At 37.3% G+C, this 16,354-nt stretch overlaps 1 protein-coding gene across 2 annotated transcripts in view; it reads right to left on the bottom strand.

The window, feature by feature from the left end:
- Positions 1 to 16,354, bottom strand: part of TOX (thymocyte selection associated high mobility group box) — a 299,605-nt gene that overhangs the window by 33,594 nt on the left and 249,657 nt on the right. For both annotated transcript variants that reach the window (XM_059673126.1, XM_059673125.1), the window contains 2 exons: positions 15,789 to 16,070; positions 1,971 to 2,201 (listed from right to left, as the gene is read on the bottom strand). In XM_059673126.1, coding sequence (XP_059529109.1) covers positions 1,971 to 2,201; positions 15,789 to 16,070 — 513 coding nt within the window. The remainder of the gene's footprint in view (positions 1 to 1,970; positions 2,202 to 15,788; positions 16,071 to 16,354) is intronic.

The raw sequence follows: 16,354 nt of genomic DNA, 5'->3' as shown, positions 1-16,354 counted from the left end.
TTTACCGTGAATGGCCAGCATCAGTGAGGAGCCACACCCCTCTTTGCGACTGTGAGAGCACATTGATCTGAGTTAGGATAGAAACCAGTTCTAAAATCCTGAACCAACTCTATTAGGTTTTCGATAGAATCACAAACACAATGTCAACTATTCTCTTATTAGGGAAATGGGTGTTTAACTGAGTGCATGGAGAAGGCTCCAGGAGCGTGTGTTCCATCCGGGCAGCATGGTGCTCCACACGAGAGGCCCAGGGAGCCATGCCCTGCGGCTGACAGTCGTGGAAAGGGCATAAGAATATGTAGAGAGAGTTCTGAGAGTAAAAGACAGCTTTGGCTTAGGGCAAAGGGAGGTTAGAGAGAAGTGGGGAGGTAGGTTCTATGTTTCCTTAGCACCTGGTTTTGTCATTACAACTGTAATTGATGTCAGAGTTTGTCAGACAAGAACTGTATGTTGAGTGATAAGTTCTAGTCACCGGAATTCTATATACCAACCATATAATCTTAGACAAATCATTCAACAGAATAGGGACTCTGTCTTGTTCTCTGCTATATCCCCAGTGTCTAGAACAGTGCCTGGGGCACATAGTAAATACTCAACAAATATTTGTTGAAAGAATAAGTGAATGAATTGAACTATCTAGCCCAGCCGTGGGCAAACTACGGCCCGCCGGATCCGGCCCATTTGAAATGAATAAAACTAAAAAAAAAAAAGACCGTACCCTTTTATGTAATGATGTTTACTTTGAATTTATATTAGTTCACATAAACACTCCATCCATGCTTTTGTTCCGGCTCTCCGGTCCAGTTTAAGAACCCATTGTGGCCCTCAAGTCAAAAAGTTTGCCCACCCCTGATCTAGCCCTATTTCATAATCTGCAAAATTTGAATTAAAGTGTCTACAAGTATTGAGCAGAACAAATGGCATAAATCATGTGATAACATTCTTAAAAGGATAAAACACTATATACATCATAAATGCTGATATGTGTTTACAATATACAGGTACTTCTAGATGTACACAGGTTTGAGATTTTCTGGTTTTTACATACTTTCCTGGACCTGATGAAGAAAAGTAAATGTCTCTATCAAGAATCAAACATGGAACTAATACATCATTAATGCAATTCACTATTTGTAACAGTTACAGCTGCATCCACAGAATTGTTTCAATAACTATACTTTAATGATAGTGCTTATCTAATTTTTTCTTTGTGACAATTAAATTCTAGATGTTAGCAATGGTAATCTAGTCTCTGGTTTAGAATTATGAGATCAATGCTGCTTGAGGTGGGCTACATCTATGTACTGGACACTTGCTCTCTCTCCTCGGTTCCCATCCTCCTTAAGGCCTTCTGGGCTGAGATGCAAAGTTGTCTCATGTGGCCTCCCTAAGTATGGTCCTCAGTCACATCGTGGCAATCCGCGAGGGAAGAAAAAAGCAGGCATCTGGTCCCATTTAACACAGCTTGGAAATATGGTGTCTGTGGGATTTAATAATAACATTCCCTGGCAGTCTTTAGGGAATCGCTAAGGGTAGAAACCCTTAAATTTGAGGTTCATTTAGCAAAGAGCAAAGAGGGTTTTGATGACAAAAGGGTAAATAGTAAGTGCTGAAGAGAGGTGTGGACAGTTTTGAAAATACTTTTAGTACTTTTTTAGTCTTTATGATCACATTGGCAAGATGAAGGAATGAGGTAATTCTGGCTGGGATATATAAAAGTCCTTCCAAAAGTAACTGCACTATGTAAACTTTGAAACAAAGATTAACATGCTATTTATAGAGGGGCAATAAAGGAGTATAAAATTCTGTGAAAGAAAAAGACTCCTGAAAGCTGGTTCTGATGGGGCACATGCTTCTCAGCCTCAGTGCCAGCAGCTGAAGAATTCGCCCAACATCCTCAGAAGCCATTTCTTTGGGGGTGCATACACTTTCTCAAGTCGTGGTGACTCCCACTCCATTTTGCATCTTACCTGTTTCTGCTCTTCTCCTAAACCATCCCACATCGAAGCCACAATTTTAGAGACTTCCCCGAAGGTCGCATTTGGATTTTGGCCCTTGATGGCGGCCTGAGTGTCACGAAAGAACAATGCATAGGCAGACACAGGCTTCTGGGGCTCATTAGGGTCCTTCTTCTTCTTCTTTTTGGGGGTTTTTGGTTTTTTCCCCATGTCAGAGGCAGGTCGCTTCTCTCCGCCGTTGATCTGAAATAAAAATAAAATGGGAATTATAGAGGAACTGAGAAAATTTGGAGACAAATCGTATTGTTCTGCTTTGAGACTTACGCAGACATACTCATCTGTACACATCACACAAGCACAGACATTCCAAAGGGACACTTCGTTTTGTTGTTGATGCTGTGTTTCAGATAAAACTTCATATTTCCTGTAGTTTTCATGTTTATCCCTCTGCTGCCTAATTTACATAGCTTTAAATAATATTATTGGTTCTTTTTATAATATTACTAGAGACCCGTTACACAAGAATTTGTGCAAGCGTAGGACTTCTTTCCCCTGGCTGCCAGCACTGGCTTCCCTCTGGCACCCGGGACCCAGGCTTCCCTCCTCCGGCAGGCACCTGAGACTGGGGCTGGCTTCCCCCACTTCCTCAGCTGGGACGCCCGGAAGACATCTGGTCTAATTAGCATATCACCCTTTTATTATTATAAATACTGTTAAATATTACCCCTTAACTCTCTTAATTTTTTCCTTTTCCTATTTAGGAAGCTTAATGCTAAGTTGCCTTGTAACTATGACAGGTGCAAATTCCTTTTGTAGAAGTCCTACTGTATGAACAGTCTAACTTGTTTTCTTCTGAGTTTATCCTTTTCTTCCTAATTATGACTTTTAAACCAGCCGTGGGCAAACTACGGCCCGTGGGCCGGTTTGAAATGAATAAAACTAAAAAAAAAAAAAAAAAAAAAGACCGTACCCTTTTATGTAATGATGTTTACTTTGAATTTATATTAGTTCACACAAACACTCCATCCATGCTTTTGTTCCGGCCCTCCGGTCCAGTTTAAGAACCCATTGTGGCCCTCGAGTCAAAAAGTTTGCCCACCCCTGCTTTTAAACCATGGTGGGCAACATGCCCAATGATTAAAATTGAATGGCTTTCGATGTTGCACTTAGGTCTGTAGAATGGATGCTCATGGTTTAGAGAATGGCATAATCTGGACTGTAGGTCAGTGATGTCCAATGGAACTTTCTGCAGTGAAGGTAAACTCCTATAATCCGCACAATTCAGTGTGGTAGCCACCAGCCACATGTAACAAATGAGCAAGGGAAGTGGAAGATATCACAAATAAGACAAAATTTTTATTTTATTTCATTTTAATGGCTTTAAACTTAAATAGCTACATGTGGCTAGTGGCTACCATGTTGGCCAGTAAGTCTAGAATCTAGTATTTCTAGAACAGCTTTATACTCACTTTAAAAATAGATTCTATTTTCTCCCACGGTGTTTGAGTATGAATATTCAGATAATTTAAATTGTTATTCTGATGCAAGTGGGAAAAAACACAATGTACTTAAGACAGGCATTTGCATATTAACTTTGATCTGAACTAATTATATGTAATGGCACTTTACCCATCTCTATAGAAGGAGCGATTTTGGCTAGGATTTCTTTCTAGCTCTAAAATGATATGAATCTACATGATTATCAAGTAGTGCTGTTTCTGCAGGAATCCTCTTTCCAAGTGCCTCTCCCCCCAACATAAAGGTCCATGAACATTACTTCCTGATGGAGCTGCCATTATCATGGGAGATTCTACACCCTCACCTTCTATTGTTATTGCTGTTGCTTTTTCTTCTCTGTAAACATAATGTAATGTATAGTTTACTCAGGTAAATTACTGATGGGGTAATTTGTGTCAAATAATTGCCATCGTTGAAGAGGAACCAGGACATCCTTAGAGGCCAGTGGGTACCACATCAGAGGATCTGCACTCATGCCCTAATTTACCATCTTGGGCAAATTACGTAAATTCTCTGGGCCTCTATTTCTTCTGCAAACCAGTTGCAGCGTCATTTTGTGAGATGGTATATATGATACTATATGATCTCTAAAACTTTAAAATGACATTCAAATATTAATCGTGAAGTGCTAGAAACTTCCCCAAAAAAGAATTCCCTGAATGAATGGAAAGGAACGACCTTAGCACTAATTTGTGATGCCATATGGTCACAGTTTAAAAGGTTTGTCTAAGAACCAAAACCAAGGCAGGATAAAAACTAAGTGAATTCTTTTTCTTTGTCTTTAGTGGGAGAGATAGTTAAAAGATGACCATTTTTAAGTTGTCTACTGAGGCAGATCAACCTCTCCATGGAGACAGGATGCTCTGAACTAAGCTGACAAGCTAATGTATTCTAACACCAGAAGATAACTTCCCTAGGATGGACCTAAGAGGTGAGTCTGTGAAATGGTTGGTCCCATGTGAATCTGTCAGAAGACTGGCATGTTGAGATTGAGTCGATACGGGGAAAACTGGTGTAATAACTATAAACTAAACATATAGGCAATTATGACCGATAACAGTGATCTCAAATACGGCTGCACATTAGAATCATCTGGGAAACTTTTAAATAATATCCTGATACCCAGGCTCTCTTTGCATTGATTAAATCAGAATGCCTATGCCTAGGAGACACCTCAATTATACCCTTAACTTTACTTCTCCAACTGGCATTTAAATACTTAGGAAACAAACCAAACAAGCGAACCTTCCCTTTGCCTCAAGGCTACATACATATAGGCGTGTCCTTCTTGTCTTCAGCACCAGCTCCTCCATGTTGTCTGTGCTGGCTGTATGCAGCCTCTGCAACTCACTTAATGTGCCTTATCATCACTAAGCTCTCAACGAGGTTACCACGGGCCACATGGCTGAATGCAATGGACTTTTTGACTTGATTTCTCACTGTGAGCACTTTCTCTTTCAACGGTTCCATTTCCCTACATATCAAACTTGTAATTATACAACAATCTATGTATTTAGATCTTCTCCTGTTCCACATATAAGCACAGGAGGGCAGGCCCACTACTGGTTTTGCTCACTAGCACTTATGTTTCCTGACATACAGTAAGTGTTTTGTATGTGTTATAACTGTAATTAAAATAATAACAAAATAATAATACAATTCAAAGAATGAATGAATCAAAGCATAAATGGTTTCTGTTACAGGAACTTAAGCCTCACTAATTTACTTGAGTACTTGATGACAATATGTGGGAAGACAGAAAACATGGATAGATTTTTAAAAAGTATTTGACATGTTAATAGTAAGTTCTTCGGGTTATAAGGCTGAGTCTTTGTGATTTTCCTTTTTATATTTTTTTATAATTTCCAAATTTTGTAGACATGACCATTCCTATATTCTCAATAATAAAATATTTATTAAAAAGAAAAAGAAGTCAAAAAAGTCTACAATAAACCAAATTAAAAATGGAGTGATCATGATATTGGAGGTCATAGTTCATGAAGGAATGAAAATATTTAGAAATAGGAAACAAAGTATAGAGAAATGAATGTTTATCCATATGGAATATTACTGGGACTCATTTAAAAAATTTACTTATTGTTGAAAATATTACAGATGTCCCCTTTTTCATACCCATTGACCCCTTGACTCCTACCTGTCCTCCTTCCCCCTCCAGGCCTTCATCGTTTTAAATTTTAACTAAAAAATTAATGATTGGACACATTGAAATCTCCATGATTGCAGATAATAGTATATTAATGAGTTTTGGAAAATAATCAAAAGTCAATCATAGAGATACATTTTTTTTATGATTCAATATAGATGTTCTTATTAAACATTTCCCCAAATTATTTAATAGTTTCTCTGCTCCATTGTCTAAAATTGTGTTTGAACTCCATGTTTCTTTCCTTTTGAAATTGGTATTAGGACAGTATGGTGTAAGTTTTAGTTCTAGTGGATGTAATGCCCAGCTGTAACAGAAAGGACATATTTGACAACATGGCCCTGCTTTCTGGAGATGATCTGAGGAAGCAGGAGAGCCTGTTACTGCCAGGAAGAAGCTCTAAGTATCAAGTGTATGAAAACAACAAATTACCCGTTAGAGGCAATGTACAGCAACTCTGTAGGAAACTCTAAACAATTCCATGCAACCAATTGATTCGGTTCATTGACTGGAGGCTTTCCCCATGTTCCTGGCTTGTGCAGGGTTAGTCAGATCAGCCTTGCTCAACCTGAGAGTTTCATTTACTAGAAGCAAGCATTTCATGACTCAGCCTCCACATTTTCAAGGCTCAGGAGATGCCATTTCTGTGTCATGAAGCATCACCCTGGAGCTTCAACTGTATCTCTGATTGAATACTGGAGAGGCACCAAGCTGTGAAGCTGGGGTGACATCCCCATTGTGGCCAGACTGTCAGCCAGTCACAACATTACATCACTTTGTTCTTTTCCATGCCTGAAAGCAAGAGCATATCGATATACCTTTCTTTTAAATACTCGTGTGAAACTCAGTTTGAATTACCTGCCATTCAAGAAAACTGACATCTAAGAGGACCAACATAAAGAACACACATAAAATGTTCATTTCTCAAGATTCACTGCCTTCCTTTCCTAATTAAACTAGATCATGAAAATTGTATTCTTACATTGTAATATTCTGACCATTTACAGAATTTCCCTCATAGAAATGAACTATGATCTAAGATAATACCTTGGCTTTCATCAAAGGCTGATGTAAGAAGAAAAAAACAAAAACTATGTATGAAAGATCTCTATTAAAAAAAAAAGTCTTTGAAAGGACTCATTTATTTTATTGCTCAATGTTCTTTGTATAAAGACTTACTGGGTTTGCATCCTAGCTTTGCTTTCACTTTAGGATGCACTATAATGGAATGAAAAGTCCCTGCTGTGGTTGGTGTCTAATGTATTCAAGTGCGCGGGCAGTGCTATGAACGGTAAGGCTGTCTGCCTCTTGACCACTGGCCATTACCTTCTGATCTGTGGGGGAATTGTTTTTATTTTGCATTTTTCTTTTGTTTGGGAGGATACAGGAGTGAGCTGCTATTTTAGGTTCTGCATAATGAACGGGGAATGTGTAAGGCCTACTTTTCTGGTGGTAGTTCCATCATATATTTGAAAAACACATGGTCATTGTTCATATGCAAAACCTCCCTCAAGAAAGATACATTATGTAGCTATTATTTGGATCTCCTTACATGCAAGTAACCGATTGCATAATGAAAGATATCTGGCTTTTTTGACCACTATTTGGAATGAACACAATGATGATGAATATGATTGTGGTGGAAAAATTAGCTAAATGGATTTGTATTATGTCTCTGGACCTTAATTTTGAGTATTTTCTGGATTCTAAATTCTTACTTAGATGAATGAAAGTGCATAATTTTATGTCCTAATTTTTTAAGAGGCCCTGACTGCTAAAGTCTAGAGTAGTACCCTCATAGAATTTTCTGGAAAGATGGAAATGTTCTCTGCACAGTTTGAGAACATTTTCTTATTTCACTAGAGGCCCAGTGCATGAAATTCATGCACAGTGGGGGTTCCCTCAGTCCAGCCTGCACCCACTCCAATCGGGGACCCCTTGGGAGATGTCTGACTGCCGGGATCAGGCCTAAACCAGTGGTTGAACACCCCTCTCACAATCTGGGACCACTGGCTTCTAACCACTCACCTGCCTGCCTGCCTGCCTGATTGCCCCTAACCTCTCTGTCTGCCTGCCTGATCACCCCTAACTGCCCCTGCCTGTCTAATTGCCCCTAACTGCCCTCCCCTGTCTGCCTGATTGAGCCCCCAACTGCTCTCCCCTGCTGGCCTGATCTCACCCCCAACTGCTTCTGCCTGCCTGATCAACCCCAACTGCTCTCCCCTGCCAGCCTGATCACCCCTAACTGCCTCTGCCTGCAGATTACCCCTAACTGCCCTCCCCTGCCAGTCTGATCTTGCCCCCAACTGCCCTTTCCTGCAGGCCTGATCTCCCCCCAAATACCCTCCTCTGCCGGCCAATTTGGTTCTGATTGGTCAGTTTCTATGCTAGTCAGTGTCAAAAGCTCCGCCTCCTAAGGCAGCCATTGGCTCCTCATAGTTGACCCAGATTTGGTTCTGATTTGTCAGTTTCTATGCCAGTGAGCGTCTCTGGGCCTATCAACGGGGCCTGATCAGAAAGGCGGGAAGGCGGGGCTGATCAGCAGCCCTGATAGAGGCCTGGAGAGAAATGGAGGCACAACTTTTGGCCAGGCCGGGAGAGAAAGAGAGGCAAGTTCTGATCAATGGCTGCCACAGAGGCTATGGATCAGAACCTGCCTCTCTCTCTGCAGGCCTCTCTCCGGGCCTGATCTGCAGCCCCCTAGGCAGTCAGTGCTGGGTCAGGGCGCCCAAAGCGGCCCCAGTCAGTTGCCCCAGCCACGGCAACCCAGCACTGACTTCCAGTCTAGTTGAGCCTTTAGTCGTAATGGTCGTTAGGACCCTGGCTCTTTATTATATAGATTTTAATTAGTTAGATTAGTTAGATTTAAATGTACATGGACATACATGACCAGTGGCTACTGTATTAGACAGTATGGGACATTGTTTTAGAGTACAATGTGTATGGGGCATTGTTTTAGAGTACAATATATATAAAGTTACTAGGGTCCCAAGACTGGAGAGTTAAATTTAATGTCAACATCATAATCTTTAGAATATAGAAGACACCATGAAATGTAAACATATAAACTCCCCACAATGGTAAGCACATTGAAAGCAAGGACCAAGTACCATGAATCTTTTTATTCTCACAGCATCACTATAGTGTCTTACATGCAATGGATCATCGTCCATTTCTACTCCTTTATTCTACAGCAATGGGCAAAGGCTTAGAATGACAAAGTGAAGGGCATCTGAAAACACATATAAAAGTTATATGAAAATCGTAGTAACTAAATACATGGCTAGGCCTTAACTCTAATCCTAATACCCCACAGACTCATTTCACAATGAAAGAATACAAAATAAATAAACACATATACCAAAACACAAAAAAATTCCTCTCATAAGCTTCACACAGTGCATGTGCTCTGGGCAACTTACTTGTAGATATAGATTTACTTCTATAAAACCCCTAGAGGTATCCGTAGGCTTCTGGTAATCCACCTCCTCTTATGTCTTATTGCTTAATTATAGTGATGTATTTAACTTATTTATCACAAGAAAACAATAATTTTTCACTTTAAAAAAACATGTGTTAACAGTGTTGCTTAGATAATACTTAAGAATACAGAGTACAGGAGTTAGAGCTCTCAAGGAAAGAGAATCACTGCTATTGAATTGTCCCTGGAGAAGCTAGAAACGTCTACCAGCATATTTAAAATAAACTGCGGCGGTCCCACAGCCTGTAATGGAGCTGGGAGAGCTGTTTAATGCACACCATCTTGCAGTAATCGCTGTAGTTTAAAATAGATTTTAATCAAGCACCATCTGCATAATAGGCTGAACAAACAACATAGAACTCCACTTATAACCCTTATCATAGAAAGTAAATATTATAAAACCTTCACCATAGAAACTGGGCATATCACAGCACTTTTTGGGATGGTACTGTTTCTGTAAGTGAAAATTTTGCTACTTAAATCCTTTCTCTCTCTCTTCTTGTCTAAACTATGTAATCTAAAATCCCCTCATAAGAATAATTTCAAATAAGCATGGAAAGTAAGTCATCTAGTTACTGCGAAATCAGCAAGGCTGTAATCCTTCTTTCATTTTACAATCGGGTTTATTATTGTCACTAATAAAAACAGTACATTCAATGACTGAAAACATCAATGATAGAAAAATGTATATGAGATGCTATACTTTTGAAATGATTCACAAGTGTGGGGCGTGGTACTCATATCATAATTCAGTTTTAAAGATCCTTGATTCTGCCAAACGTAGCTGGTTATTATTTTAGGATAAGTTTAGCAAAGATACTCATTTGCCTTATGGAAGATATTTGAAATTTGGGCTACTGTCCGGAAACATCAGTTTAAAGTGAGAAAGTTGATTGCAATTATATACACCTATCAGTTACATTTATACATTTTGTTGGATTCACTTGGTCTTATCTAAATTTGCCTATCTGGGGCATCATGGTTACTTGTTCATATTTTTTTTTTTATAAATATATTTTATTGATTTTTTACAGAGAGGAAGAGAGAGAGATAGAGAGTTAGAAACATCGATGAGAGAGAAACATCGATCAGCTATCTCCCGCACATCCCCCACTGGGGATGTGCCCACAACCCAGGCACATGCCCTGACCGGAATCGAACCCGGGACCTTTCAGTCCGCAGGCCGACGCTCCATCCACTGAGCCAAACCGGTTTCGGCGACTTCTTCATATTTTGGATGGAGGGTTTCTCCGGCCTTATAAAGAGTGCATAGCTATTGTGATAACATTCCACTGGATAAAATGCCAGGTGCCTATGTTCAGCCTCACTTTATTTTTATTTTATGAACTAATCAAATGTGCTTAATCACATAAGGTATGTATCATCTAAGAACAAAGACACCTTGAAAATACTCTCCTAGTATACACTTGAATGAATAGACTCAAATGAATTATTTGAAATTGAGTATTAACTGGCTATTTGACTGAATTTTATTATTTTCCCAGAACTAGTTTGTTAAGTTCAGCCTCAATCAATGGGACACTTTATATTTTATAAGCAAGGAATATATATTTTCTCAATTGCTGAGGTATAAGAAATTCTTCAGAAGTATCATGCACATTATAGCATGTGAAGTGTTGAACAACTGCATAATAAACACAGTTCAAGGTGGAAAATACCAGAATTTGAAGTCCTAATTTTAAATATTCTGCCCTATTGTTACATAATGTGACTTGACATCTAGCTCTAACATTGTTTGATTTCATTGTTTATAGAAACCCGTCTGCTTATAATTTTTACTTTATTCCAAGAATCTTCTTGCCTTTAGAACAGTGGTAAATAAGAAGTCCTTTTCTAAAGGCTTATGTAATTGTTGCTCTGGTGACTTATCCTATTGCCTTTGAGAGAAAAAAAACCCCACAAAAAACAACAACAACCACTTCTTTTTCTGTTACTATGGAAAAGCACATGCACTGAGAAACTAGCAAATTAATAAGACTCTCTTAAATGCAAATAGTGAATGAAAGCAGGAATCCAGAGAAATAAGCAAAATACCAAAGCCAGCTTTCATCTTGAAGATAGTTGCTAAGCCTGGTGAAATTGAGTTAAAGGCACAGAAGATAGAAGACAAAGCTCATTGTTTACCAGAAGTTGGATGTTTAGCAGAAGTCTTCCTATTAAAGTAAGGACAGAAGAGAATTACAGTGTCAATGTAAGGGGGACATAAAATGATTTCTCTTGTATGTGCCCACCCAGGAGCTGCAAGGATGATACGGAACGGACAGGGGAAACATCTCTTGTGATAATCCACAAACAGAAGCCAGCATTTGTATCAATTTATATCCTGAATGCCAGCATTTATAACAATTTACCCAAATAAGGTGATTTGAAGAACTTTAAGGCAAGTGTCGTTCTAGATTATAATGGTTTAAGATGCTTGGCAGAAGCAAACAGAAATCATCTTTAGAGGAATTCACTTTCAAATAAAGTCTAATAGAAGTCTCATAAAGTCATAATTAATATCAGCTCTCATTTCAAAAGCAAAAAAGCAATATAAAACAAGGCATTAAAACTAAGAGCCAACAGCATTAACAGAGAGTAGAATCAGACCCCAAAAGACTTCATATATAGGAATTAGCAAATGCTTAAAGGGACAAAAGAGATTAAGTATATAGATAAAAAGGAAGCAAGCAAAAAAGTCAAAACATATTTGAGAAAGAAACCAAATAAAACCAGAAATATAAAATAATTGAAATGAAAACTTCAATAGATCAGCTTTAGTTTTAGATTAGGTATTGCTGAAAAAAAATTATGAGCTGGTAATTGATTTAAATAAATCTATCAGAATAAATACAGAGGGGCAAGGAAATGCAAAATGTAAAAGCAACAAGTCATAGAGAATAGTATGAGAAAGTCTACAGGATGAGAATGGAGCAAAATCACAAGAGGAAATATATGAAAAACAATAATGTCTGAAAATTTCTTAGAATTGATAGAAAATAGAAATATTTAAATTCAGGATAAATTTAAAGAAACCCACATATATCACAGTAAAACCGAAGGACAACAATGGCAAGAGAAGATCTTAAAACTAGTCAGAGATGAAAGACAGATTACTTTCAAAGGAAAGACAGGAGAATTTTCAAAAGCAATAATGAAAATCAGGATTCAATGAAGTAACATAATATCTTCATAAAGAGAATCACTATCAATCTAAAGTGCTATATCTGGTGAAAGTACTTTTTAAGGTAATTATATTCCCAACAGATTCTCATGCAATAAAATTTTAAAGGGATAGAGAAAATGATGCCAGTTGAAAAAATATTAAATATGTGAATAAATCTGAAGAAAAAAGACTAAAAATAATAAATAATGTTTTGTGAAGTATATTAAATTATAGAAGTTAATTAAATTATCTTTAAACTAAACAACAGCAATAACTGTTCCAGCATGATTTGGAATTAAAGTAAATAAGAAGGGTAAAGATATCAATCAATGTAAGACTTTTATGCATTTGTGTTACAGGGGTAGCTACTAAGTGAACAGAAAAAGTATAAAATTTCCAATATTAAAATGGAAATTATGGAATGAGCAAAATAAAAACAAATTTAAAGAAGGTAAGAAAAAGAAAGAAACATAGGACATATGGGGATAAATAGAAAACAACATACTTAAATGGAGAAATAAACCAAAATAATTAGTACTGATGTTAATGTAAATAAAGTCAGTTTCATTTAAAAGTAAAGATTATCTAACCATATGCTATTTACAAGAGACACATACAAAACTTAAGAATATTTTAAGCAGAAAAGTTGAAAGTAAAAGGATGGAAAAATATAAATTGTGATTCTTAGCCCATAATTTCCTTAAAGAAAATACTGTGCTATAAATATACTTGTAATGCCAGAGACTTTGTGTCTTAAAGTGTCTACTGTATTACAAGTGCTGGATTACAGGCTTAGAACCACAAGCTACCCAAGTTTATATGTCTTTGATGTTTTACTGTATGTCTAGTTTATGACTTTAGGCTGTCAACACAGCTCCATAGCAATCAGAACTGTGGGTAGTATTTATAAGGTGATAATTTGTTTTACTGATATATTTACAGTATTTCTCTGTCAAAACAAACATATTTCATTTAATTGTTCAATTAGATAAATGGGAATTAATATGTAATTGCTTTAGAGAGCATAAAGTGTTAAGAGGGAAGCTTTAAAGGCTTCTTTTGCTGCAGTGAGAGTAAATATTCTTTTTTAATTTTCTTGTTAGAAATGACTTAAATGATCATTTTGACTTAACGCTATTTCACATTTAAATGGAGCTATTTCAATAGAACACTCCACATAAATCCTGCTCACATATACAGGGGAAAATCCCAGTTTAATCTTTAACTGTGATGAAGAATGCTTGAACATTTTTGTCAGAGGACTGTTTTTAGCCATTTAATAAATATAAGTTGATTAAATGGTAAGGAGGATTTTGCATTAGAATGAAGGTGAAGAACAGTATGTAACCTTGGAATGGGAGGGTGGGTATTCTCGAGATGGAAAATACACGTAAACTAAACATGAGCTTAGAAATATTTCTAGAGACAAAAAGCCATTTTTGATGAGGGCTTTCTTGAAAAATCTATCCCTAAGCCTTCACACATCACTAATTCAAGAATATACCACTATAGAATATAGGTTCTACCATAAAATACTATACAGTCATTAATAGTGAGCTACAAATCATTTTGAGAGGTTGATGTTGAGTGGTTGGATATAGGTTACTCACTGGCAAACTCTCACACCAGCTTGGAAGCTCATAACATACAAATTCATGTCTCAGCAAAATGATAAGATATGGACCTTATGGGCCAATAGAAAATGGCAGAATCCATGAATGTAATTCCAGGGATTTCTGGTTTCTACTCAGATGTCTACTAAATTAGGTTGAAGAGTTACGTAAATAAGAATAATCCTGCATAAACTTTACTGTCAAAAGATGCTACTAATTTTACACCAATTTTCTGAAATTCTAGCAACAAATACTTAAAAATATATAGCCCAGATGTATAAATAATCTTTGCTATGATATATATATATATATACATATATATATATATATATCTCACCAAAAGATTTTTTAATTGACTTTAGAGAGAGAGAGAGAGAGAGGGAGCGAGAGAGACAGAGAAATATCGATGTGAGAAAGAAACTATTTGTTGCCTTCTGTACGTACCCTGGCCTTTTGGTATACAGGACAATACTATAACCAACTGAGCCACTCAGCCAGAGTGAGTAGAATATATTGTATTTTTCCCTTGAAGTATAGTACATATCACCTATATTTAAGAATTTAACTTGAATTATTCATGCATAATCTAACATTTAAATAACTGGCCCCAAATTCTTAATGTCCAAATATTCATTGGCTGTTGAATACCATCAGAACGATACACATTTTCTTAAGAAAATTATGTGAGAATTTGATATAGAAAACAGTTGGGATGTGGGCTCTGGATTGCTTGGTTTGTTTATCAAAGGTGGGCTTACTGGGGCATCATGCACCACCTCTAGGAATTAGATAGCCTGGGAGGGCAGTCTTTCCAAGATTAAGGCTCTAAAAATGCCAGACCAGTAGGAATACCAAAAATAATAAAATGTAGCCAATATAGCAGCCTTGTATTTGTTATCAGGCTAAATAAATGTATGAGTCACTATTTATCTGGATTTTTAAAAATTAGTTTACATTAACCATATACAGTAGATCAGAATCCCATAGCGCTGCCTTTGGTAACATGTTGACAAGTTTCATTTCCCAAAAGCAAAATTCTTGCAAAAGTGAAAAGAAATCTAAGGGCTGACACAAGTGACAACTCATTAGTAATATTTAAAAAAGAGAAGGAACTGGAAGTACACATACAAATGTGAGTGTTTTTCATAGTAATTAGGCACAAGAGTCCTCACTTGGACAAATCCTAAAGATGCTTGCCTGAGAAGGAAGACAATAAAGAGATAATTTTGGTTTTTGAATGAGAATGCACTTGCTTTTGGTGAAGTCATTTGAAAAAGCTGCCTTGAATTCTGCAATCTGAGGACATTTAAAGACACACCTTCCTATACAGATAACTTAATGTGACAAAGACAGATAGGCAGATAGTCAAACAAACTTAGTGGCATGGGACTAATAATAGGTAAGCAATGAATTGCCCAGCTTTTCCTTTGGAAGGGGGTCATTAATTTCCTTGCCCCTTACATTCCTCATCCTCAATATGAAATGATTGGGTCAGATGATCTCAACAGTTTTATCTATTAAACACACACACATACACCACCATCTTTGTCTTCTTAAAATAAAATGGTTAAATTGAAATTGACTTTTTTGAATGAGTGGCAAATTCAGCTTACTCACTGTGAAGACCCTGTATTTTGTGGGTGCAACTTTATGCTTAAAAAATGAAAATTCAAAGGATTTATTAGGGAGTTAAAAATGTAATTGGACAAGGTGATTCAATTCACTCAGTTTATAACCTCATGCTTCATAATAAAAGTACGTCCCCCATCAATGTTTCTTAAGTTGGATGACATAAGCTTGCACCCACTACAGGTCAAGGAAGGATCCAAGGAAAAGCTTTTCAGGCAACAAGCATTTCCTATAGGTCCTATAAATAATGTAGTCCTACCTTAGACGACTCATCGCCTTCATCTTCATGTACTGAACTGGATGGGGAAGGAGTTGCAGATTTGCTTCCAGGTGGTGATGGTGAGTTGTGGGGGACACTGCTTCCTCCCATATTCAACCCAAGCTGAGCACTCAGCTGGGACTGGTTGATGGTGGTCAGCTGGCCATGCTGCATCATTCCTGGCTGCTGCCGGATGTCTGCAGGCTGACCCCTGGGTCTCATGGCTGCCATCTGAGGATGGGAGCTATATTGAGCTCCTTCTGGGTTCCGTATATCTTGCATCTACAAGAAAATGGATAGGAATAATTTTCACAAACATGTTTCTGAGTAAATTAAAAAAAATATTCCTTAGACTTTAAAAATTCTGTAGGATGTCCTGCTGAACTATACACATTTCCATCCCCTCCCCCACCCCTCTAACAGTATGTATCACCCTAAAGGTGCTGTTACCATAGAATTTGAGAGTTCAATCAACATCACAGTTCATTACCAAAGAACCTATTAATTATATTTATAGTCCTTATTTGCTAATGAAACGTAAACATCATTACAAATATTTATGGTAT

This window comes from Myotis daubentonii, chromosome 17 (genome assembly GCF_963259705.1).
Source record: "Myotis daubentonii chromosome 17, mMyoDau2.1, whole genome shotgun sequence".
NCBI lineage: Eukaryota > Metazoa > Chordata > Mammalia > Chiroptera > Vespertilionidae > Myotis > Myotis daubentonii.
The sequence above is the reverse complement of the archived record's forward strand: the minus strand, read 5'-3'. Positions and strand labels throughout refer to the sequence as shown.